Source organism: Quercus suber, unplaced genomic scaffold (genome assembly GCF_002906115.3).
Source record: "Quercus suber isolate HL8 unplaced genomic scaffold, Cork oak 2.0 scaffold_74, whole genome shotgun sequence".
Taxonomy (NCBI): Eukaryota; Viridiplantae; Streptophyta; class Magnoliopsida; order Fagales; family Fagaceae; genus Quercus; species Quercus suber.
In genome coordinates this window covers 642,821-670,311 of record NW_027069539.1, presented here as the reverse complement: position 1 = coordinate 670,311, position 27,491 = coordinate 642,821, and the positions used below count along the sequence as shown (strand labels likewise).

Here is a 27,491-nt window from a genome sequence, read left to right as displayed (position 1 = left end):
CGGCCAAAATGTCTTAATTTTCAAAATGACATATGTTAGTAATCAATTGGATTGCCTATGTCACTACTTACACGCGTCAATGCCGATGTCACTACTTACACGCGTCGATGTGTGGCCTATGTCACTACTTACACGCGTCGATGTGTGATTGGTTTTGCACGCTTTTTTATGCTTTAATTTCAATGACACTTGGCAAATCTTTGTGTTTTTCTAAATAGTAAAAGCAAAACCTAGTAACAATACGTGGCGCTTTCGTAATTTGCCATACTTTGTGGACTTGGTAGTTGTGATAAGTCGGATATTTTCCCTCTCTACGCCTACATTAATTTCAATGTAATACAACATTAATAGAAACTATTTAGTTGTTTATGACTTTCCACTATAGTCATAAGCCTTTTAAGCCAAACCATGTTAATTTCTATATAATTCCATTCACTTTATCTATTGTCTTTCATTCTCAAACTCAACCACACCACAACAATATCAACAATGTTATCTAATTTCATGAGCAGAAAACAATTGTGTTTTCCTCTTAGGTTAGATATTACATCATATTATTTTAGTTTCTCCAAAGATAACAGATTCACGAAAGAGGGGAAAAAAAGTCTTTGAAGCTTTATGATGGGTCTTATTCAAGCTCATGTAATCAGCTCTTGTTCATATCAATGTACATTTTTCAAGCATCCTTACCCGATTTGGAAGAGACCAAATCCAAAAAATTTAAGTATGTCATTGTCACCAAAATTTATTTGTTTGTTTATATTTTTACTGTTTATTGTCTAGTATACTTATCTTATTATCTTGAATTAGAATGACAGTTGCAAAGCTTTAATTGGAACAGCATATGGTGAATTCCAGTCAGCATCAAAGACATGCTGCAATTGTGAAACAATGTCAGGTGTGTAAGTCCCGAAGCTAACACCGGCTGTCACATAAAAGTAATCCCACACAAGATTGCTTGTGGCAACATGGGCTCGAACATCACTAACAACATACTTTCCATGGTTGACCCTTGTAAAACCAGGATAGATGTTTCCTGTGCTAGTTCCATTTGGAAATTTGGCAGGTCCTGTCAAGTTGAAACCAGGAACCTTATGGTACTTGATCTCAACTTTGCCTGCACAGTCATTGTACTTTGAAGAAGAGCAGGGAACGTTAGAGTTGAGGAGAGACTTCAAGTATTGATCTGCATTGCTGATAGAATATTTCCAGTATTCTACCAATAACTTTACTGTTGCTTGCTTAGAGAAGACTACCTAACAATTATAACTTTGTACGAATATGAAACTTTGATACTTGGTAGGATACTTATTAGAGAAGGAGTATACACCCTATAGCACATTGGCTAATGTTAATTTGCAAACTAATTATTTATGAAAAGAAAATATGTATGGAAAAAATATAAAGCAATGACATTGGAAGTTACCTCTGATATTGCAGAGGAAATGGATGACCAATAAACTGTTGGGGTCATATACTCAGATTGACCAAGCCAATCCATGGTATTAATTCTAACGATCGTTCCACTTCCTACAGATTTAATTGAATCCACCCACGCTTGCTCGTCAGCTTGATATGTTCCAAATAATAACTGCCAACCACAAATCACATCAAGATAAATGAAGCATAAAACAGAATAAACATGTTAAAATTAACACATCAATTTTATTAATTTATGAGGTTCTTATTTTTCATTTTTTAAATAGAAGTACAACAGCATTAGATATAGAAAAGAAGAGATGTAATTCCAAATGCAAAGCAGAAAAGATAGTATTGATCCTTCAATAAAACATTATCCATTCTCATTTCATTTGTCAACTCAAATAAAGTCAAAATAGAAATTTGGACTAATTTCTAACAAGCATGTATGAGATCTCATTCCAAATGATTAATTTTAGTTATGTATCATCATTTGTAATAGTTCTATACTAAAATTATGAATTTTCCTTTGTTTATATATAGTCCAATTTCCAAATGACACTTTTAGACATCATAGTTGATTCCAGAAATATGAGAGCTTTGGAAAAAATAAAATAAATAAGGAATTGCAGAATTACCTCTGGAGGAGCAAAAGAAAGATAGTTGAAATGAGGCTGCAGAGTTGAATTACTGTATCCAGGAGTTTGAATTGACATCTTTAACATATAGGGATCTGACAATGTAGGATATCTAGCTACAAGGGGAATCTCCACATATGGAGGAAGAGGAGACCTGTGATGACATAATTATATACAAATAATTGGGGGAAAAAAAAAAACTGTCCTAAGAGTTTCATCTTCCAAAGTCTACCAACAATACAGCAACCAAAAATAGTTATCAAGTCATAATTTGCTCATTGCCAAGCACAATATTCAGCCTTTGAATTTTGATGATAACTACAAATGGAAAACCTAGGGTTATAATCACCCAAAGTGAAGCAAACAGTTCCTAACCAGAATTCTTAACTTATATAATAATTTAAACTTAATGAAACATCTTACAAAAAATATTATTGAAAAGCCTCTGCTTGAAGCTATTTTGATATTTCTAAACTCGCATTCCAAGTAAAAATCGAGTTTAGCAAATGCAAGTTCCAAGCAGATAGCCGCCGTCTGATTGAAATTTGAAAATACCACATCAGATGATCCACGTGAAGCTATCGACATGAAACTAGAGTTTGCTAAACTCAATTTTCACTAACTTGGGCATAGACATTTCAATAATATTTTTTGCAAAAACTAAATGTTTGGCAAAAATAAAAAAGCTTTAAATACATGCATTATTTAACCTACAAATTTTACATTATTTTCTTATAAAATATTTATATTATATTTTTCCACACATTACGTGAGTTTGCGACTAGTTATACTAATAGGTCATTTTTTCTTCATTAACAAAAAACCCATGACGGGAATTCCATAATTACAAAGGCAAAATAAACCCTAGAAGACATAAAACACCAATATATGATGGTAAATAAACAAAAAAATCTAGACACTTCAGGCAGAGAAATCTATATCAGAACATAAAATTAATTGCAATGATTAAAACTGGTACATGGTTTTTCACAATAAGCATTTGACATACCTACACCTCTCTTTCGGATCAATGAAATATGACCAGCAAGGAACTGTTCTATTAATTTGCCATTGTTCATCCCAAACTGTTTTTGTGTGAGCTGAAGAATTAAGAAATGCAAGTTTCCATAGGTTGTCAAAGCAGGTCTCAACCATCCTTGCTATTGTTGGACAACCAGCAAGATAAATTCCAAGCTCCTTCACCTATAACCATTTGGTAATCAGAACACACTATGGCATGATTTTATAGAAAACCAACATGCTCACAGCTCACGACATAAATAGAAGAGTAAACTATACAACTTAAACAAATAGTTTTGCAATCGTAAAGTTCCCCCAAAAAATCTTGATAAATATATACCTGCATAGGGATGAAGACAAGGACAGAGAAAAAAAAAAGAAGATATCTTGAGTAGATTTTGTAGCTGCTCTTATTAGTTATTACATATACATCAACCAACAGGCAACAGCTAACAACGAAGGATGGATTTCCCCACAAGTATAGAGCAACTGTTGATGATTATGAAGTAGTAAAATAATTAAACAAGGGCAAGTCACAAAAAGAAGAGATGGTTTTAGACCCTGGTTTTTAAAATAAATTAATTTGATTCTCCTGCTACATAGTAAGGAAACAAAATGAAATTCAATTAGATACTTGGTAAAATCCCACATTGATTGATTCATGCGAGATGTAAAAGGAGAGAATCTGACCTTTGAAGCCATCAAATTTGGCTGATATATATTCAAGTTCTTATACCTTTTTATAAATGAAGTAAGCATGATTGATAATTAGACTTGTTCACTCTTATTAATTTTATTTACAGTATCATGTAAGTGCTTTGATCCTCACAGATGTAATCACCAGAGAACCTACTTTTACTATCCTTACAAAATGATTTGGCTTTGCAAAAATGAGAAGTTATCCCTTGATAGTCATCACCAAATATGCAAGAAATATGATTTATTACAATACCTGTGTGAGAGATTTCCAGTCTTGATTAGCAGATCCAATATATACATCTCGACGATCTGAAATCCAAACTTTTGCATGAACTATGCCTGACCCATACCATTCACTAAGTAACAAAGTCACATTCTTCACATTTGGCCTTCCTGAAGCCAGGTTGGATGGCTCTGTGGTATAGTCAGGATAAACTCCTGAGTGTGATAATAGTCTGCATCATATGCATCAAATAGAGAATGGTTGATTTTACTATTTAAAGTACGAGGATCATTTTTCATTTGCAGGTAAATGGTGTATAAATATCATTAATTAAAAAAATAACAATTTTAAAGCAAATAGAAGATAGCATCATTCTATAAAAAGGGAATGTAAGCATATATCAATCATTTTCTATTAATAAAGGTGCAAGCAAAATGAAATTCCCAAATCCATATCGTTCCTCTCCAAACAAAAAAACACGCTTGACAACTTGGTATTAGAAATTGGCTTTTCAAAACCACCAAACAGACTCGTGTCCATTTCAGCATTTTTTCCACAGACTATTATCTGCATTGTATGGTCGCATATTTATTTTGATAAGTATAGTCTTCAAACACACAGATGCACACGCATCTTTAAAATAAATCAAGAGTTAAACTTTAGCTTGTCAAGTGACCAGAAGCCATCAAAGGCATAGAGACCACTCCACAATAACTATCAATTATGGTATAAGAGATTAAAAAAAGGGGGGGATCACCTCCAACAGAGTAAAGCTCCTAGAGGAACATGAGGATAAGGCTATTGAATACCAAATAACTTAATATGGGAATCATTCCACCTTATAGCAATAAGATATTGCATACATAATAGTTGAAAACTGCCTTCATCTTAAAACTACAAAAGAAACTTTCATATATACACACGCACACTAAAGAAATTTGCAAGTTACATGCAAGAGTTGTGAGCTTCAATACCCACCTGCTACATCATCATCTTGTTTCTCTTATCAAGTTTGCAGAACAGTTCTAAAACTAAAAGACCATTGTGGCTTCTATAACATAAGCATGCTAAATTAAAATAAAATAAAACCCTACCTAACATTAACATTGCGATCAGCAGCATTCTCTATAGCCTTGTATACATCATAACCTTCTTTAGCACCAAATTCTTGCATGTTAGCTTTGGAGTATCCATAATCCCCGGAACGTGGATCATCAGGAGCCGCTAGTAGCTTCCAGTACTGAGCAATTATACACATAAATTAACAGTCTTTTCAGAACACAACTTGCTGAGCATTGGTGGAGAATTTTTGTTTAGGGGGCTATAGTTAATCACAATTAGAGAGATATACCCATTATGCATATCATTTTTCTATATCTAAAAAAGAAAGAGAAAAGGTTATGATGCAGTAGATGCTATAGTTTCAAACAAGAAACAAAATGATGACATAATAATTTTATTTTGCTTTGCTGAAAAGTTTATAATACATTATGTGATAGAATAGTTTAGTATAAGCTCACTATATAAATTCAAGTTCACCCTTTAAAAATCAAATCGGTTCCTATGCATGTTTTCAAGAAAAAAATCATTTGACTTTCAAATTGGTCTTGTATAGCATTTACTAGAATGAATACCATTTGGTCCTGTATCAAATTGGTCCTGTATACCATTTACTAGACTGAATACCAGTTTAATGTTTTAATTCTTAAGTTAAAGTACATGTTTTATTCTGAAAAATCATCTAATTCAAGTTTATCCCTTTGAAAGTCAAATTGATTCTTGAAAAAAAAAAAAACAAAAAAAATCATTGAGCATTCACTTTGTCAAATTGATTCTTGAAAAAAAAAAAAAAAACAAAAAAAATCATTGAGCATTCACTTCACTTGAATTTTGTGTGTCAAATTGATCCCTAATACCATTTGCTAGAGTGAAGGAATTGTTTGTTTGACTTGGAAATTTTTTTTCTTTATTATGTAGCAATTAGCATACTTTGGAGGGGGGAAAAAGCCTAATATACAACAGTTACAACTACAGCAAATGTCCAAAATGAGAGAAAACTAGTAAGCTACATTGCTGATGTTTACATTGTTAAATAAACTCATTTTTATTTATAAAAAAAATTGTTTTTCATTATCAAAATAATTTTTATATTAACCAATTACATCACTTCATTACGTTAGAATTATTTGATTAGATAATTAAATTTACCATTTCTTAAGAGTTCAAGCATTTGGAATAATCGATCACCAACTTTATATAAATCATCAAAGTTTGACTGTATTTTGCTAAGCTGCGGTTCTTGCATTCTACTTCTCTTCCATTTTTACAATAGATTCTCACTAGACTCGATTTCCTAGGAAATGGCAATGACAACGAAATGGAGTATGAAATGCTGACTACTAACTCCACCTACTAATATTTTATAGTAGAAATATTTGAAAACGTTGATAATTCAAAGATTATATATTCTCTTTTGTGATTTCCAACACTTTCTAGCCTACCAAACAGTGCTGAAAAGTTGTACCAAGACTAGTGTAAAGTGTAAACATACCGGTGGATAAGACGCCAGGTACACGAGGGAGATGGGGCATGTCTATGGGGATTGATTGGACTGGCCACCCTTTGCATTCTTGTGATGATTCAGAAACATGTGGCAGCGAAAAATTGGCCACGATAATGAGAATAACAATTATATAGGCTCTTTTACTATAGCTGACGTTCATTTTTTATCGTCTCTCGGTCTCTCTTCGTGTGCACCAAAGTGCAAAGTCTATAGACAATACTCTTATAGAGAGAGATAGACACAGAAACAAAGTCAAAACACTCCAACAAAGGGAATATTCAGAGGTTGTTTGGCTGATATTTTAGGAAGTATGGGAAAGTCACTCTCAAAAGTCAAGACTCGCGGCTATCCCCATCCTCCAAGAAGTGAAAACCGAAATATTCTAGAACCTCGTATTATTTCACATATACAACGTAGCCAATTATAAGTGGTTGGTTAATGTAAAAGTAACAAATAACCGAGTATAGTTTATCACATAAAATAATTGTAAAAATTGATATAAAATAGGTCGTGGTCCTCACTAATGAAAACCATGCGTGAAGTCTCGCGTAGATAAATAACGTGTCACTCACAATTTAAATTTCAAGAGAATTAGTTGATTACTATTGAATAATCACATTTATTGCTTCAACTCTTTAGTCTTTTCTTCTAACACTACATTTTTTTAAATACAATTTACATTAGAATTTTCCCTTTATTTGGATCATTATATATTTGGATTATTATATATTTAAATTTGGTTAACAAGTGTCCTAATGCCACAAGAAAAGATGCAGTTTGATGATAAATTAATGGTCCGTTGCTCAACATGTCAATGGAATACTTGCAAAAACCAAGATTGACCTGTAGCAACAAAGAAAAACTATCATGTATTTGATTCATGTATTCACCCTCTTACATGGGTACTACATGTAAGTGGACGGATGCATATGCTGGATACATATAATACCACATTCTAGCAAGGAAGTAGCACTTCAATGCTTAAGTATGATGATCTCACCAAGAAATAGCTTTTAGGAGGTATCATGCACATGCACTCATATTTGTATACCTTAATTTCTTAAGCTCGTTAGGACTTGGGGAGTGCACGCTTCTTGATTGTAGCCCTCATTTTGATAGTGAACTTAATGGTCTAGTTGATATTGTTGTTATGAGCGTGATTAGTAAGGTTGTATCTATCATGGGCGAGGTTCTTGGCCTCTAGACCGTTTTTTTCCCATAAATGAGGATTGTGTGCCTAAGACTAAGAGGTCGCCTTTCAGGTCATGCTTGTCCTAGGAGCTTCGAGATTTGAGGTCCAAGCTCTAAGAGTAAGCATGCTGCCTTTCATTGGTTGCCCCGTCCAACGTGTCCCAAGTCATTCGTTCAAGCTGCGATGATTTGGCAGGTTGTCTAATCTTATGCTAATGTGGCTCTCTTAGACTTGTTTTCCTGTATCACATATCATACTTAGTATAGCAGCATACGAGGGGGGTAAATGAAAAAGAGGATAGCGAGGATAATTTTGGATCACATTTGAGTAGTGTCATATCACATTCTGGGAAACATGTTTTATGTTAAGTTGAGGTAAGAGAAATGGCTCGTGTCAATCTTGAGGATTGGTAATAAGATATTGGAAGAGAAAATACTACCACAGAGAAAGCTAGTGAAAGGGAAAGTTTGAATCATTACGGCCTTTAATTTAGGGGATCAAGATCCTGTACAAGGAAACATAAGTATTAAGAAAGCATAAAGAACCTACATTGACTTTATAGGATAGATGATCTTACATTTGAAACCAACAGATGTGAGAGAGAGATCAAGCAATCAAAAAGCTCATTACATTTTTCTGCAGAAAACCCCCTTCTCTGAATATTGTGCACTGCAGCTAAGGTTAATACCCATTATCAGCTATGGCAAAACCTACCACTTTTTACACTTGAAGCAGTATGAATCTTCTTCACTTTTTAGTTTGAAATGAGCCCCCAAAATCCTCTAGGAGATGGAATGCCTCCTGTGTCTTGATGATGAGCCAGAAGACTTGGTGTCTCCAGGAGCCATTGAAGTCGGGCTTTGAGAACTCCCAGATGACTCAGAGCTCTTGTTATCTCCATGCCCTTTACCCACAACCCACAGCTTATCAAATATTCTACGTGACCGTGATGGCAGTAACTGAATGCCACTTCTGCCATTTTTGCTGTTCTTCTTAGCCAATTTCCCGTTCTTCTGGAACTCCTCCTCTTTTATCCTCATTTGACTCATCTGCTTTTTGAGGGTTCTGCAGCTTTCAGCTGCTGTCTTCTCACATTCTTCATCTGTATTTGTCGTGGAACGTGAAGCATCACGGGGATTGTTGTTAATGGATCGAACATTAGCAGATGCTCTAACCTGCTCAAAAAAGAGAACCTGGACAACAACCCGAAGTGGCAGCCGCTCATTCTGTGCAGCATGCATGGACGCATCCATACTCAGTTTCTTGACATCCATAAGTCCACATATCTTCTTCCTTTCAACTTTTGTTAAATTAGGATGCTCCTGAAAACACAATCATTTATCAGAAATTCATTCAGGTAATGTGTTCAAATCCATATAGGTTGCATCTTCTAAATCATTAGTTAAGCTGTCTGGTTCACACTCACAAGAGAGCACCATGTATTTATAAATCAAAAAGAGTTGAGGTATTATAGTGACTTAAAATCTTCACCCTGTCTTATTTGATTAATGATGTATCGACAATATTGAACAAGAAAACACAAATAAGATAACATTTACAAAAAGAAAATAACAGCATTTCCCAGAAACATAAATAAAAGAACCCCAAGGAGTTGGTTTGAGTGAGTCTTCAATTTGCAATCAGGACACCTCAGCAAGCATTGGCCCAACTTGAAAACCGAAAACCACCCCTTGTGGTGGCCAACCCCAGGGACTTATTCTAGTGATTACCAAATACATGTGAGATAAGAGCACTACAGGTGTACAGGCAATAGTAAGACAAAAAGGAGCCTGGAACACCTTAGCCAAATACAAAACAAAATGCATCAGTATAATTCTAATCTCAGCGTTAGAATATTTCAGTGTTAGTCTTATATATTTTGTGTTGGAAATATCAGAAGCAAAGCAGTGAAAATGTTCCACTTTAATCCGATGCTGGAAGCTATCAGACAAAAATTACTCTGCATACCACAGCAGAGCATATAAGTCTAATGCCATAGCTAGATAATGTCTGGTTGGTCTACTCAGAGCCCTAAGAACTTGAAATACCTAAGCTTCTATAGTAATTTTCTTGTACAATAATACATGAGAAAAGGCCACTTTACTGATACTCAGAAAGCATAACCCAGTTTGCGCATATATATTTCAAGAGCTTAACTCGGATAATTAAATATACTAATTTGGTGTGCATGGCATAATAAAATCCAACAGTTCATACCTTCAGGTAAATGTCTATGGCCTTGTACAATCCATCATGAATTAATCTTGCTGACTGAGGAATTGTATGTGCTAAGTCAAGGAAACTAGACAGGGTAAGATTTTGATCACGTGCAATTTCCGCAAGATAACCATCAATCAGTTTAGCAACACTCAACAAGGATCCATGCCCCAAGACAAAATTATCAGCCCCCTTCTCATTCTTCCCAACAACATCCATATCCCAATTAGACTTTTCATGCATCAAAAATCGATTTACAATGCATTGCACCAACTCAACATCATATGTAGTAATTTGAGGAGACCGAGATGGGATCAATAAATCTGTAACAGAAGCCTCATGTAACTTCATACTTATCCTATTCATCAAATCTTCCCTTGATGACTCACCTGCTCCAACTAAAATTGCAACTTTCAATAGTTTCAGTAAGAAACTACATGAACAACCCACACCTTTGTCAGATGGCAGCAAGCAAACAATCGTTTCTACCAAAGATGTGTTCCTCCAGGCATGAACATCAGAAACCAAAGCATCAACAGAATCCGGCAACCATCTAACTGCATAAGTTTTTAGTGCCTCCCCAATTACACTACCATCCATTCTTCCCTTTGATTTTACTGCAATCATAACTCGCTTGTAAAGATCAATCTCCAACTCACATATATCTTCAACCCACCAATCTTTTGGAACAGATTCAAATTTCAGAGGGAACTTCACTCCATCCTCGACAATTTTATCTGGCTCTGCTAATTTCCGATTATATGTGTAGGACCAGGTGATGTTCACAGGGTTCACAGAAGTTTTAGAGGCAATGGAATCTATGCATCTTCCAATAATTTTCAGGTCCTCAGACCATGGTAGAAGAGATTTGGTCGTTTGGAGAACAATAATGGAATCTTTCCAGCTACGGAAGATACTTGAGTTGAGAAATACCTCAATTTTAAATATCAGGTTTCCTCGATCAATGTCCTCAGTCATCTCGAGGTACTCAGCTGCACAACGAGCAGCCACAACATTGTATGCATTGAGAGTAACAGTCATTCCATAACAGAACTTTGCACAAATTTCAAAGGCTTTTGGCCCACCAGGAAAATCATCCATGTGAATTTCATCATCACTCTCCTCATTGGCCTTCATCACTAGTTTCTGCAGGCGATTGCTCTTGGACAAGAGAGGGAACTGCAAAGACAAAGACAAAGTATTACAAACCAGAATATACAGCTGGTGGAAAATAATCACTTTTTTTTTTGGGGGGGGGATAGAATACATCTTTAATGCTCATGGAGACATATTGTATACAGAGCAAATAACTTTTTGTCAGTAACCTCGTTAGATGATAATTTAAGTTTCTACAAGTGATAATTAGGCAACTATGTAAGAGGAACAAAAAGATTCCAAGAAATAGTGTTATCATCTTTCTTTGTATGCCATTCACATTGCTGTTTCCTGGGTGGTACTAACACAGCCTGTGAAGAGACCTCAACCAGCCATGACGACTTTATAAAGTCCGAATTCGGAGACCTATGCTCCCTGTTCTTGGTTGAAGCACAGATCATATACCACATGCCTCTTATTAAGACAGTTATTTTCCTATTAATTTGATCATTTGTTTGACTGTTGTCCATTTGGTCAAGCCTTCAAAATAACAAAAACAGTATCTCCATCTAAAAACACAACATTAAATAGATTCCAAAATGATGTTTACAGGTATGTTTCTCCAATCACAACAATGAACATATAGATTTCACTTGAGATCGGATTATTGGAAAGAGATGCTTTAACTGATGTTGTACGAGCCCTTAAACAAATAGCTCCAGTCTTGCAAATGATCTATTTATTTTCTATTTTCATATTCTTTTTCAATGAAACAGAAACCTGTAAATTTTGTAAAAGATATGCATATGTAGCCACCTGTCACCCAATCTTCTAATGTCGAGTTAGTGTGGTTTCACTTTATTCACATGCTTGTTTGCAAAAAGGATAAAATTATCTCCTCTCAGAACAGTTGGCATATTAGTTACCATGAAAATATCATAACTTTTGAATATTTTTACAGGTGGTCACCAAAGCAGGAAAGCATGACCAATTTAAAATAATAAGACATTGAACCAATTCTTATTTAGATAAGTAGAATAAAACAATTCAGTTAGCTAAGATAATGTTAAATTCAACCCACTTGAGGGAAAAGCATAACACCATACCTTATGAAGGTAAAACTTCACTTCACCGACATTTATGATGACATCTGTAGCCAAATCAGATGACACATACCTGCATGAACAGACATGATATGCTAAGCCATTAAAGAGGGTGGAGACCACAAAGTTAAAAATGAAATGAAATGCATGTGACCATCTCATGGTTTTTAACCTCAAATAAAATATTAAAAAAAAAATTATAAAGAGGTTATGACTCTTTTGATGGTAATATCATTATAAATTGTAAGTTTTGACTCTTCACTACATGACGCAACAGAGATAACATATTCTTCTTTTATTTTTTTACCGAACATATTCTCCTTATAAATGTTTTAAATATCCAAAGACCATAGAACCAGGCGTCAATCTCAAAAAGAAATAGTGTAATATGTAATATAAAGGTATAAGGAAGGGCTGGGTGTAACCTTGATTAGAGGACCTCACCCTGCTCCTAGGGTTGTACTTGTAAATAAGTCAAGCCAAGTATTAAAAGTTCAAGATTGATTCATTTAATTTTACTTCGAACACAAGCCAAGCTTGAGCTTGTCACCAAGCTAGATAACATGTTTAAGCTTGGATCATTTTCTTATTACAAGCTCAAGCTTTTCACAAGCTACTTTGAATAATCTATTTTTTCCATCATATATACTATACACCATGACAAAAAAAAATTACCCTTTCAAAAATTCATGCTAAAAATTAATAACTAAATTTAAGTAGAAACTATATTGTTAAAGTTAATTAGATAGAATGATTTCTGTTTATGAATTTATAAATTAGATTCACCAATCTTATATTGTTAAAAATTATAGAATTTTTACTATGACATGAACTATTTATATCATCAAAAAAATTACACATAATAATTTGATATCTCATATACTTATTTACAACTTTGCACAATATGATCTCAAGTCTAATAAGCATATTTTTATGTGTCTCATAGTCACAAGCTTGTTCATGAACACATTATTACGTTTGAGCTTAGCTTGTTTAATAGATGAGGCTTGAGCTTGGCTTGTTTGATAACAAAGCGAATATAAACAAGTTTTTTGTTGAGCCAAGTCTAAGCTGTTCATAACAACTCAGTTCTTTAACAGCCCTGCTTGATCTTACACACAGTTGATAACCCAAATAACAGTTACAGTGAAATAGCAGCACAATTTTCATCCAGTCTTAAATGCAAAGAGCATAACAACTCAAAGAAGAGTAATTTTTGTTTTGTTTGATAATTCAAAAGTTGGGATTTGAACCATGGACGTATTCAGTGTTTCCAAGAGGTGCTAGTTGAGCTACAAGGCTATTGGCAAGATTGAATTGAATGTTAGCTGGTGCAGGCATGATCATTCAATTGATCGTAGTTTAAAGATACATGTCTTAAAGAATAATGAAACAAATGTTGAGAACCAGGACTGCCTAACCCAAATAACAAGCCCAATGGATGAGAAAAGAGCTTTCTTCTAAAATCCATATACAAATTCTGCTTGATGCTTAAGTATATGAATGGATTTGAATTGCATTTACAGACAAAGGTCAAGAAAACCCACCCCTCTGGTTCCCAAAAATCTAAAATCAAAACCTATTTCCAAATCAAAACCATAGCATGCATGTGAGATATGAACCAAAAGGTCTGAAAACTCATTTTATGGGGCAATAACACTCCAATATCTACCACCCTTTTTTTTCGCTTAAGTAAACAAAACTCATCACAATCAAGGCCCCCACCCCTCCCAATCCCCCCCAAAAAAATGTAATTTGCATAATAACATGTGATCCCATAATTAAAGGAATTAACCACCAAATTAGCTCTGTTTTTGTCTGATTTTCATTATGCAACGAGACAAAGATAGTGCACATGCAAGAGGTTATGACACTTCGTTATCAAAGATGCCCTTGAGGCAACAGAGCTGGATTGGTGATGGTCAAACCATCCATGCACAGGTTTAACTTTTCCTCTGACCAATTAGACACATGATGTGATAAATGGAAATCTGCATGTAGCATCACCAGTACAACCTATTTGAAGGTAGAAATTGTAAATGTTGGTGGAATTAATGTCATTGTATGTATAAAGAAGTTACTCCAAAAAACAACTTGGAACTCCCATATGACATTATATTATTGATCTAGGCCACAAATTCTTCACAAAGATGACACCTTTCAATGGCAGGACCACCTCCTGAATGGACTTAAGATTATATCACATCCATACCTTCTTTTTATTTTTTAAAGTTTGTACTTAACAGGGTTTTTCAACTGAATTTAAAAAGGTTTTGATTAGTTTTACAATTTTCAAAAGTTAGAAATGTCTGCTTTACATTTTTTCCGCTTCACATACAAATCTCAAAATTGAATTAAGTGTAAGCTTTTGCTGAAATTGCCAGAGCATGACAAAGAAATACAAGCAAATCTAAAATTCTTACAAAGAAAACTTAAACCCAGTATAGCATTACCATTAAGTCCAAAATCAAACAAAAAATGAACCCAAAAAAAGCACACAAAAGAACTTGTATATGAATTTAAAATTTGAGGTAAAGGAAAAACCCCTCACTCACTGACTCACCTGACAGTTTTCCCTTCCGCTTGAAACACATCAGGCTTGGAACCCAACTTCATAAACTTCATTTTTGTTCACCACTGAATACCCCTCCTGAGTAGCACAAATAGCAAATTTGTCACTCTGAAATGTCCGATTTTGAGACAAACCCAGTTGAAGAAACCAAAAACCCACTTCAGAAATGGCGGTTCTTCTTCCTCTTTCTTCTTCTTTTATCTAAAAGCAGGCTTCCACAGGAACATGATAACCACAACCAGCACCAACACTAGACCGAGACAAGTCTCCAACTTTATGTTACTGTCTCGATCTTCGTGCTTATCCCATAGTTTGATTTCAAGGCTCTATGATGGCATTGATGACGCTGGTCGAGAAGAAAGAAAGAAATAAAGGGAATATCTAAAATCCTTTGGAACAGAGAGAGAGAGAGAGAGAGCAATGGTTTCTCAGAAGAACACACAAGGAAAATGGCGTCAGAAAGAGAAAGAAAGAAAGGAAGAGAATACAAAGCTTGGAATACAGAAACAAATATTAAAAGAGCGTCTGAGTTCTGAGCCTGACGAGTGAAAGCGAGAAAGTAATTGGCGTCAGCGTTTTAGAGAGAGAAACAAGCAAAAAAAGCAGAGCATGAAAGCAGAGAGTTAGAGAGAGAAAGAGAGAAACGATCCGAATTCTTTAAATTTTTTTTTTGGTTGGGTTTCTCTCTCCAAGTCTACTCTACTCTACGAGCTCTAAACTCTCATAAATTGTCGCCGCCTTTGCTTTAAATCACTCTGATCCGCTGAAGATCTTTTCTTTTTTGGCGCAAATCTCAATGCCTCTCTCTATTTCTATACGCTCTACTCTGGGCAAGCCCTCTGATGCCCTTGTCTCCCCTCTAGCCCTGAATTCTTTCAGCAAAACAAAAATGAGGGAAAGTGAGAGAGAGAGAGAGAGAGAGAAAAGGCTTAGGCTTTGTGAGTGTTTAGTAGTATTAGTAGTAGTGGAGCAGAGAGAGAGAGCAGAGCACTGTGTTCACAGAGTGGCTCAGACCTCTACTCTTCTTTCTTTCTTTCTCTCTCTCTCCTCTTTTAAAAGAAGCTTTTCTCTGCCGTTAAAGCACGCCACCCCTTCTTTTCTTACCCTTTTACCCTTTCTTTTTCTCTCTATTTTCATGTCTACCACTTCTAGTTTTACCTCAACTATAGTTTTTAATGTTCTTGTGTGTTGTGTGTTCCATTGCTCTGTTTTATTATTATCGTATCAATATAGGTGTCACCTGTCAGTTTTGTTAATCTTTTTGGATCAAAAAAAAAAAAAACAACAACTAATGGCACTGACAAAAGTGGTTGAGATGATACAAATAAATTTGGGTCCTTTTCTTTGAACAACAAAAGTGAGAGTGAAGAAAATAATAATAATAATATGCTCTTACCAAGCACATTACGACGAGTACTTATCTGGGGTCCCAACATGGTCGTTTGGTTTTGGTTTCATTCTTCTATGCTCTCTCTTTTTAAAGAATCCTCAACTTTCTTTCCCAAGTCGTGTGTGAATTATGTATTGTCAGTGTATTGAAAACCAAGTAAATTAACCAAGTTCAAAATTGAATATAATCTAATAATACAAAAACCAAATCTAAAATACACCTAATGAATCCGATCAAATGTTTGAGCTATAAAAGTCCACGTTACAAGCTAGCAATGCGGCTGTGTGTGTGTGTGTGTGGAGTCATGGTGGGGATTTATTTATAGTGTGCTGCTATGCTAATTGTTGTGACTATATATGTATGTCTCTGTGTCTGCCGCGTAGCTTGACTTTGTCATTTTGAGCTTTGAGAGCATTTTAGGTACTGGAAATTGGGAAAGAGCAATGTTCTCACACACACACACATATATATATATACAAATTAGAATAATAATTTGATATATAATCATAATATAGTCACGCATGAACTGGTACATCCGGTACTGAGTTGATATTTTGTTAGGTATTTATTGAAAACTTGCTCGACACATCCCGTATTAGTCAATACCAGCCAAAACCTATAATTTTGTTTTTTGTTTTTTTTTTTTCATATAAAAGATTTCTTTTTTTTTTTTATTCCTAGAGCTATAGCTGGTTCTTTTCGAAATGTGTTGAGGCACAACAATTGACTGGACATCTAGGAATAAAACATTATTTCGATGTGGGCCACAAGAGTGGTACCAAAATTCATTACTTAAATGAAACTGGATCTTGTGGAATCATATTTTAACTCATTTTTGAAAATAGGAATTTTATTTTATTTTATAATTAATTGTTAGTAGAGGGGATTCAAATCGTGTACATTTTTATTAAAAATGAAACGAGGCGTTAGTTGAACTAAAAGCTCTTCGCGGGAATGTGTTTCTTTAATTTAGTTTTGATGTTAATACAAAAACCAGTCATGCTAGTCATTGGTGTGGAATGGTATTTATAACATTGAGTCAAGCTCAGTCAATAATGCACCATGGATATAAATAAAGCTGAGACCAACACCATTTCTCAATGTTTGTGTGTGTGAGACCTTCCATGAACGGGTAACATTAATGGCCTGTTTGGATGTTTAAAAAAAGAGGGGGAGTAGAGTAGAGGGAGGGAGAGTAATCTAATTACCTTATTTGGAAGTTTTTTAAGGAAGGAGGGGGAGGGGTTTGGAGGGGTTTCAACTCCCTCTAGCCCCCCATTTTTAATTCCTCCAAATTGGAGAGATTTGGAGGGAAAGTAGAGTACATAAACTATTAACCAAGTAAATTACCTAATTTACCCTTATTATATTAACAAAATTACACAAGGGGAAGGGCTAATTACTCCCTTCCCTCTTACTAATTTTAAAAACATCCAAACAAGGTGGAGGGGAATCATTTTCCTCTACTCTCCTCCCTCTCTAAACTTCCAAACAAGCCATAAGTCAAGCTCAGTCAATAATGCACCATGGATATAAATAAAGCAGAGACCAACACCATTTCTCATTGTTCGTGTGTGTGGCCCTCCATGAACGGGTAGACACCCAGACGTTGCCATAAATTAGCAACCTGTGAGGCTTTTACATGGAATAAGTATAGGCCACAACTTGTGGCACAAGTTGTGCCGGCATTAGACTTATTCTTTTATATGAGCCCTCTATGATAATGTACTGCATATCATTTATACTGACAAGAAGGAAAGAAACTAGACTGTCCAAGATGGTGGTACATTCTACTATTTTTTTTTTGAGAAACAGGTGCATTCTACTATTTGCAGTAGTACTTATACTGTAATACACCATGTACAGTGTAAATATTTGTTCTCACTCTCACTTCCTCAGTCCCTCTTTTTGTTTTTTTTTTCTTTTTTCTTTTATTTGCATTTAATAGCCTCAGGCCTACATGCATGGCTTATTTGAATTTGCGAGCTAAAAGCCTAAAACAGTAAAACCAGCGTTTGATCATTGATGAGGTTTTTTCATTTTGGGTCCGGCTTGTGTCTAGCGGCCACTGGACAGGCCGTTAGGATACATATACGTGTCCAATTTTGGACACATATCTACATCGCAACATGTCAATGTTGGACACAAGCTCTACCCTTTCATTTTTACCCAAAAACTTTCTCTCAAGAAAATCTATATGTGTCTGCTTATTGTTAAAAACTGAAAATATTATAACAAAATAACTTCTAAATATGTAAATAGTAACTTAAGACTTAGTCTTAATGAAAATTTTGATGAAAATAGTACTTATGGGTCCCATAAACAGTGCACAGGACCTACTAAAAATGCCAAACACAGGCACTAAAATAATTTCAGTGTAATCCAAATGTAGGCCTAATAGGATTCTGTCATTCTGTGTCCATTTAGGATAGTTTAAACTCATAAACTAATTAATACTAACAATTTGCCAAATAAATCATGACAAACACATGCATAACTAGCACAGTGAGGTTGATTTTTCTAATTTTTTTCAATTATCATCTACCATCCAAAAGTAATAATACAGTAATCATCATTAACATGTTCAAAGATTTGTTTTGTTCAAGATTATAGGAAGAAACACTATATTTTTCTGTGCTCAAGGAGCAACATGCTACTTTTTACTTTTCATAAGTTATTTTATTTATTTATTTATTTATTTTATCTCAAGAGAAGGTGAAGGAGAGATTTGAAAACATATGATCCAGAGACGTGGTCTTTAACCGATTGTGCTACCTCTTTGGGGGAATAACATTATGTTACCTGTATGGATAAGACTAAAATCCCAAAAATTAATGCTTATACGTTTGTCATTAGCTTATTTGGTGTTACTTCTCAAAAAAAAAAAAAAAAAAAGCTTATTTGGTGTTTTGCTAAAAATTGATACTTTGAAAACAAAAAACAAGAAAGAAAGAACGAGTGAAGTTTTAAAAACTGTTTATAAACAAAATAAACTAAAATCTAAACCAAAAAGCTAGTGACATATGGACCATTTTGTCTATTCTTCTACCTTGTACCTACGACTTACCTTTCTTAATCTCTTTGGTAAGATGGTTTAGAGCTTACACAAACACATTTCCAATTCAATTTTTCTTTATTAACCAATTGACTAAGACAACCTTTTATTTTTATTTTTATATGGACCAAGACAACTTTTGGTCCATCCAATTTCTAACACACTATTATTTTGGTTACTTTGAGTATCAAAGTTAATAATTTAAACCTCCAACTTTAATGCGGTTATTTATCAAAATCTTTAAACTTTGAACTATCAAATTTATCAAAATGTTTTTTTTTTGTTAAAAAAATAAAACGAAGTAGTGTTGGGATATTTAACAATTCATTTTACAATGAAACGATTGTTAATTAGAAGATATATTACAATTTTTAATAGTGGAGGGATTAAAATGACAATGATACAAAATAAAAGGGACCAAACCATCGTCAAACCAAAATAATTTTAGCCTACAGACTACAGCCAAGTGAAACAAACCATTAACCATTCACATTAATTATACCTGCTTTTGTCTTGAATCAGATCTATGTAAACTTATTAAACTACTACCTAATAATCTTCTTATATAATTTAAAGCTTTCAGCCTTTAGTCAAACAACCTCGACTAAAGACTTTTACTGTTTAGGCCTTAACTTATGTCTTCTTCGGCAGAACACTAGTCTATACTCTAATCTACATGTATCACTGTCAAACTATTAGGGATTCAAACTTCGACACCGTGGTCGTAGTCATGTGCACTAAATCAGCGTTCACGGTACAGTTTTGGTCTATTTTTATTACCGCACTTTAAGTTGTAGCTTAATCAAAGCTATCACGACCTCAATTTTGTAGTTATATGTGCACTTTTATACCATGTAGCATAGTGTGATTTGATTGGTTTTGGTTTGAATATTTTTCAAAATTTTGACAAAATTTTTCCTTTGTTTTTTGGCCTATTTTTAAAATGTTTGGTTAATTTTTCTTTATTTTGGAATGATTAAGAGTAACCCAATAAGTTTTTAGGTGTGAAAGGCCTCATCTTTTATATTCAAAAGACCAAGAGATCAACAACTAGTTCATATAATATATATTAATATAAAATAAAGCGCGTGTACACACACATATATATGGGCACGGTGCAATGTGGTTTTTTCACCTCCACCTCTAATACGGAGTGGTTACTATATTTTGTGGGCAGTTTGGTCAACTTAGGTGCGGTCCGAGGTTTAATGAACACCCATACTTTGAGCTACAAGTTCAAAATTGTTCATATGCCTCTTTTTTTTAAATAATCTATAATTGGAGGAGAGTGATATGACCATTGAGTATCTTCGTGAAAATATCAAGAATTACTAATTAAACTATAAAATCCTTGGCATTGATAGGTCAGATTGGCCAACGGAATTGATGTCATACTGCATTGGCAGTTTGTCACCTAAGGTTCTGTTTCAAAAATCAAAATGTCTCTATTTTTTTCGGGTAAGACTTGGTTCATAGTGGGATAGTAAAGTTTCTTCTTACTTACCTTGCACTCCTTATCTTTTCAGATTTCAATAATGGCAATTTAAATTGTTACCTCTAAATGAAGAAACAAAAAGATAAAACTTGCCAAAGGGTTCAAAGTTCAGTGACACTTTATTATCCCTTCTCCTCCCTCTCCCATTTGTCGTACTTTAGCTCTAATTTTAATGTATAAGCTTTAAGCTGAATTCAAAAATAAGTACTCTAATTTTCAAGATAGTTTGATTAAACACTTGCATCATTAGTGATGTAAATTAAAACATAGGGTTAGTTAAAATGTAGTTAGACACAACATAAATTAATAAGCTTATCCTCACAATATTTATTATTCATCTTTTGACTATAACATCAGTGCTAGTCATGTTATGTGAGATCTCAACTAAACCTACATACCCAAAAAAACAAAAAACAAAACCAAATCAAAAACTTAATTGTCATCAACAATTTTAATTCTAGAATATGCTGATCAGACTTGGTTGGAGTCTAATTGTAATATAATTATTGTTGTTGTTGGATTAAACTCTACATATCTAATAGCTAGCCCTACCCCAAATCCTAAGCATAAGATATGCATGCACCATTGCTAATTTTAGTAGTAAAGGAGATATATGAGTGATGGATATAATGAATGTGATGTACTAGATCATCACAAAGTATTGGTACTACAATTTTAATTTAAGTTCACATATCATTGCTGAGGGACCTAGCCTGCTGCACATGGGCAACTGGGTAGTGAATTTTACATTCACCATATATGTTAGACAATAAAATCTCTTCTGTGTTTGTGATATGTTATATATTTCCAATGGCTTAATTAATTCTTTTTGTTTAAAATGCTTATTATATAAAAAGCAGTAAAATTAGAACTATTTTTTATAGAAAAGGTAAAATTTATGAGTAGCTATGCACATAAGGAAAGCGGAAATGAAATTATGATACATAATTACAAAAGTTTGAAGAAAAACTTCGATAGTCCCAGAGCACTGCTCCGGGATCTCACATAAAGGGTGGACCCTAAATGTGGTACCTATCATGGAGACCACTTCCTTTGTGAGAGCCCTGAACAATGCTCTCGGACTACGTAAGAATTGTCCAAAGAATTTGAATCAATGCAAATCCTGACCAAGAAAAAAGTGAAAGAATTTGATGACACACTTTCTTTTTTGTTTTGATTTTTATAAGATTGAGGTCCCTACTCCAACAAAAGTAAAAAAAAAATAGATGGAGAAGGAAATCAAAAACAAATATAAAACAATGTCATTGCAAAAATTAGTTCGATATTTAGAGGAACTTGAAGATGTCACTCTTTGTCATTGGGAACTTAGCGTGGTGAATAAGAAAAAAAAATGTATTTAGGAACTTTACTTGTAAGTCATTACTCAATCGGCCAAATTAATGATAATGGTTGGTTGATGCCTCCTTTTTATTCTATTGTAATTTATATCATCTTGGACCACAAAACCATCATTAAACATTACATCATCTATGTGTGGATGTGTGATAATTTTGGTTATTTATATTAGTAGAAGTATATAGGGTTCATAATAAAGTCTATCAGGACCACATAACCAAAAAGATGGGTTCAATTCTCAACAGCATTGCAAAAGCTGTACATTACAGGTAGCAAATCATACACATGAGCTCTTCTGCATGCAAATTATAGTATCTTTCTCAGACCCATCGAAAACCATTTTCAACAAATTTTCAAGCTCACCCCTAGATTTCGCATTGCAATGGACAAAAGTTCAATCAATTTATCTATTGCAGGAAAGTATATTCCCTAAAAAGAAACAATATATAATAAGAAAGCGCTTGTTATTATCGTACACGCTAAGTTGCACACTATCATAGTAAAAAAAAAACATGATATCAATTCTATATACCATACACACTATGTGTAACTATCACCACTTATAAGAAAATATATTAACACTTCATTTTGTCAGAGCAGGAAAGCAAATACATGTGCTGATGGGTAGTTGTCCCAAGGGGGACCATCCGAGGTCCAGAGAATTAAGTGCTTTTCCGATACTCATCAATACTTTTTTGTGTCTTATAAATTTCTGTGTGATATATGCCATTGCCATGCATGAATACCTAAACTATATGATAAAGCTATTGGTTTCAAAAAAAAAAAAAAAGTAGGTACCAGTCATGGTCTAGGGATCCTTTGGGAATTTTGTTTTGAATATAAAACCGCCAAAATAGTGTATAGTGAAATTTTAGAATGCATTTATTGATTTTTATTTTTATTTTTTATAATTATATATCCAACGTTTGCTAGCTTTGCTAAAATGTAGTCAACTTTATAGTCATGTCAAATAGGGAGTTGAGTATATGCATTCATTGGCAAGCTATGCACCTTTTCTTTGCGACTTCACTGTCATATAATTAAGCTATGCATGGTCCCAAAGAGCTAAAGATGTTGGGGTAGGAGTAGGGGATCTTAGGTTAGTCTCCATGCATTAACCTTTCCTTAGACCAATTCCTTTTCATATTCTACACAGTCGCCAAGTCCCTTATCCATTACAGCTGCCTTATTGTGAATGTAGCTAGAAAGAAAAAAAAAATAGTATTACTAATGGCTATCAAAATAAAACAAGGAGACGTTTTGTTGCATACAGGGTTATATGACAGCAAAAAAAATAAGAATGAGTGTTTAAAAAACCGCTTGGTTATGTGCATTACACATGACCGTTAGACACATATTATTTTCTTTTTGTTATCACGTAATCTTGTATGTAACAAAACTTTTTCCATAAAATAATAAGAACTAATTAAAAATATATATATATAAAAAGAGACAAGAAAGGAAAATTGGTATGCACATGAAATCATAGGTGAGAACTTCAAAACTTTTTAAAAGAGACATTAGTAGTGGGTGTTTGGCAAATGCTTGCTTTAGCAATAGGCAGAGATTTGTGTGTAATATTTTATTTAAATCACAAAAAGGCAGTTGTTAGTCAAATGATCACACCCATGTGTGGGTGCATAGAAGAAATTGCAGGTGAAATTAGGCGTGAGAATAAAAGCATCATAAATTAATGATGATGGAAAGATGGGGGAGGTGAGGGTCCCAATCTTTTATAATGGTTTGGGGGTGTGGATGGGCTTTTACTTAGCAATGGCTCCAAAGTGGGGGACCATATGACCCCCTTTATGCCCAACCCTTCTTTTGTTTGTTATTAGAATAAGTTCCACATTTTGGGTTCAATTGGTGCTGTTGGTGCTGGCCCTGGGTTGCAACTTGTAGATTCTCTCCAGGTTTTATGCTCTAAAAGCTTGGCATGATTGTACCAACTACACAACCCATGTATCTACCTTTGCCCCCTGCCTGCTTGCTCCTTCTCTCTCTCTCTCACACACACGTAGGGATGGTGATACTTTGGAATCTATGAAAGTTGAAAGAGGAACAGACTGAGATGCAACACTATATTGATATTTAAAGAAAAGCACATCCTAGTTTACGACATAACTTAGATATATTTTCTTTTAAGTGTAATACATTAGCTTCTCCAATTAGATTCAGAGACTTGTCTTTATTGACCAATACGAGTCATACGAGTATACCCTACAAACAATACTAACCTTTTCAAGAAAAATTAGACGCAATCAATTTATGTGTTTGAATTTTATTGGGGTAATCAATGTGCTGCACCTATATTTTCATCTTATTTACAAGTTTTCCACAAATGAAAGAAAAAAAAAACATTTAGAATTGAGAAAGATTATGAATATAACAAAATATTACAATATTTTCACAACACTCTTTCTTTTAGTTGCGGTGGTGGGTCTCACTATAATATTTTAATAATTTATTATAAATTTTTTTTTGGATAAGATATTTAATTTTCTTTTGAACTATGAGAGATTGGCATTTTAACTATTATAAAAATATTATGACAATTTACTGTGTCATAGTGCCACTGGAATTGAATTTTATTATGGTTAGTGAGGCCTAAGTAAAGGACTTTTGACTGTCCTGGCCTGCATTGAGCTCTTTTGGACAAAGAGGGAGGCAGTGAAGATGGGGGATGTCAACTAGGCTGGCCCTAAGAGTTCAGACCAATATCAAAGAAAGTGAAGGGAAACCAAAACCAAAAAAAAGGGTAAGAGAATATTGGGCCTTTTACTTTGCCCACATCAAACTCATTTTGGACTGACAAAGTAGGGACGTTGTATCCCAGCTTCAAAAAACCCCTCCCCCACCTCTAAAGTATAAATAAATAAAAAATTCCCCTGCCGACATCGAAGGAAGAACATGTGATAATTTTAGCTCTTTTTGTGAAACGTGCAATTCATGTAGTTTGGTAAAGTCATGGAAATCAATCATCCAACCAAAGCAATCGGTGGCCTGGCTATTGGAAATACTTGGGATTCTAATAAAATTTTATTAGCATAACTCAATTGGTGTATGATAAAAAAAATATGGATAAGAAGTGGGTGAGGATGATGAAAATGAAATATCTTAAGGGATGCTTATTGAGAGTTCCGAGTTCTTAATAATTTGTTTGAAAGATTGGAGGGATGGAAAGTAGAGGGTATGGCTAGAAAAAAAAAAAAAATAAATAAAAAGAGATGAGAGGAGAATAATTCACTTTGTTGTGAAAATATTATGACAATTTGCTGTGTCCCATAGCACAACTCTCTGCTTCGTTTGTTTCAATAGAGACTTTGTATAAATATAGTTTTCCATACTTTCAGTGTTTGGTAGCATAAAAAAAAATGAATCAAAGGAAAATTATATTTTGTTCTCCACTAAATTTTTTTGGAAAGCAACTATATCTCGCATCAAATTAAATAAAAGAAGTTAGGGGATTATTTTTCAACCCAATTAAAGTTGCTATCAAACATTAGAAAATGAGATAATTTTATAAAAAATACTTTTTGAAAAATGAATCATTTTATAGGAAACATCATCACTAAAATAAATAGAGCATTCTAATTAAATTCTAATTAAATTAAAAATACTTGGCCAAAAAACAGAGAAAAAAGAAAAAGGGCAAAAGAATACTGGGCTGTTTGTACCTTGCCCACATCAAACTCATTTTGGTTTTGGACCGTAATTAGTTGACAGAGTAGGGGCGTTGTAGCCCAGCTTCAAAGCCCCCTCCCCCACCCCTAAAGTAATACTATAAATAAATAGTCTCCCCTACCGACATCCAACTTCCAAGGAAGAACATGTGATAATTAATTAATTTTAGCTCTTTTGGTGAAATGTGCAATTCATGTAGCTTTCTAAAGTTCAATAAAAACTTGGACACATTACCAATTGGTAAAAATGTTGTAAAATAGTTTATAGTTATAGCATTACTCTTTCTAAAATCATGGAAATCAATCTTCCAATCAAAGCAATTGGTGGCCTGGCTATTAGAAATACTTGGGATTCTAATAAAGTTTTATTACCAAAACTCAATTAGTCTATGATGTAGGAAGGGAATGATAAACAGTAACTAAACATGATGAAAGTGAAATATTGAATAGAGATATGAACTATGAACCCAATTTGTACTAGGCCTTAAATGGCGTATCGTTAAGAAATGTTCCCTAATAGAGATATGAGCTATGAACCCAATTTGTACTAGGCCTTAAATGGCGTATCGTTAAGAAATGTTCCCTAATTTCTTAGTCAACGTGTTAATGGTGGGGTGGAGATATTGTTTGAGTATAAAGTATAAACCAATTTTTAATTAACCTTAGCTCCTTATATTGGTTTTAGGTAGCTCAAAATAAATATTTGACTTCAAAAACTAAGGTCTGAAGTCTAGAAATGCCTAACTTAATAGGAAATTTTAAGAAATGCGCAAGTTAACAATAAGAATGAGAAAATCCTAAGTGACAAACTTCTTAATTAACTAAGTTGAATTATTGAGTTTAAGTTACTAAACCTAAGTTATCAAACCTAATTGAAGTGAGCTAATTCAAAATGCATTATTTCGAAGTGAACTATCTCCAAGTAAATCATCTTGAAGTGAACTAATGTTGGTTTGGATACACATTGCGTTTCCTGCGTTTTCCGCTTTTTTTTTTTCTTTCTTTCTTCTCTGCAGCACGTGTTTCAGGGGGACAACGGCTACTGTTCATGAACAGTAGCCGTATTTTGCTGACTTTTCCACCCTTTTCATCAGTTTGTGAGTCCCATGCACTGTTTACAGGACCCACAAAATTCACTTTTTAGTAACTTTTTTTTATTAAAAATAGGTCTCACAATACTATTCATACATTTAAAAATTATTTTGCTACAATATTTTTAGTTTTTAGTTTTCAGTTTCAGCAAAATAAGTTCTATCCAAAAGGACCCCTAATCCAGAGCAAATAATCTCAACATAGTATAAATTATAACAAATTCAAGATTAATTAATTTCTCTAACACTAAATTGATTTGAAGCAAGAAAGAAATCATATTAAACTTAAACAAACAACTAACTATTGCATCAAAGTAATTGAATCCTTGATTAAATAAGATCACAAGTACAAAGGAAATGAACTTACAAGCATAAAATCTTTTACAAGTCCAAGGACTGCTTGATTTGCCTACAAACTACTAGACCTCCTAAATATCTAAGTACAATTGATCTTAGAAGTACCATTGTTTATGCTTTATTGTGCGTGATCCCTTCTCTTGTAAAATTAGCCTCCATTTATACTTAAGGATTTGATACTTGTGCCTAGTTCTGTCGGGGAGATAAACACCTTGGGGAGCTTCCTTGAGTAATTAATATAACATATAGAGACACACTTTAACTCAAAAGGCCTAAGCCCAATGGGTATGTGCTCAATTATGTTATATTAACCACTTATTCTT

The 27,491-nt window shown here is 34.0% G+C and overlaps 2 protein-coding genes across 3 annotated transcripts; both read right to left on the bottom strand.

Moving 5' to 3' along the window:
• Positions 1-500: 500 nt before the first annotated feature.
• On the bottom strand, positions 501-6,722 carry LOC112011618 (uncharacterized). Its single transcript, XM_065773412.1, has 7 exons — positions 6,501-6,722; positions 5,094-5,239; positions 4,030-4,231; positions 3,067-3,260; positions 2,058-2,211; positions 1,427-1,591; positions 501-1,256 (listed from the first exon to the last, which is right to left on the bottom strand). Exons 1-7 carry the CDS (start codon positions 6,720-6,722, stop codon positions 807-809), a joined length of 1,533 nt encoding a protein of 510 aa, XP_065629484.1. The 3' UTR covers positions 501-806.
• Positions 6,723-8,208: 1,486 nt separating this feature from the next.
• LOC136067469 (BTB/POZ domain-containing protein NPY1-like) lies at positions 8,209-15,788 on the bottom strand. Of its 2 annotated transcripts, XM_065773379.1 has the most exons (5): positions 14,901-15,788; positions 14,733-14,819; positions 12,173-12,242; positions 9,972-11,150; positions 8,209-9,076 (listed from the first exon to the last, which is right to left on the bottom strand). In XM_065773379.1, the coding sequence occupies exons 2-5, from the start codon at positions 14,792-14,794 to the stop codon at positions 8,537-8,539; spliced, it is 1,851 nt and encodes a 616-aa protein (XP_065629451.1). In that variant the 5' UTR covers positions 14,795-14,819; positions 14,901-15,788; the 3' UTR covers positions 8,209-8,536. The 2 variants fall into 2 exon arrangements, with proteins under 2 accessions (XP_065629451.1, XP_065629450.1); XM_065773378.1 differs by having other exon boundaries at positions 14,733-15,788.
• Positions 15,789-27,491: the final 11,703 nt, after the last annotated feature.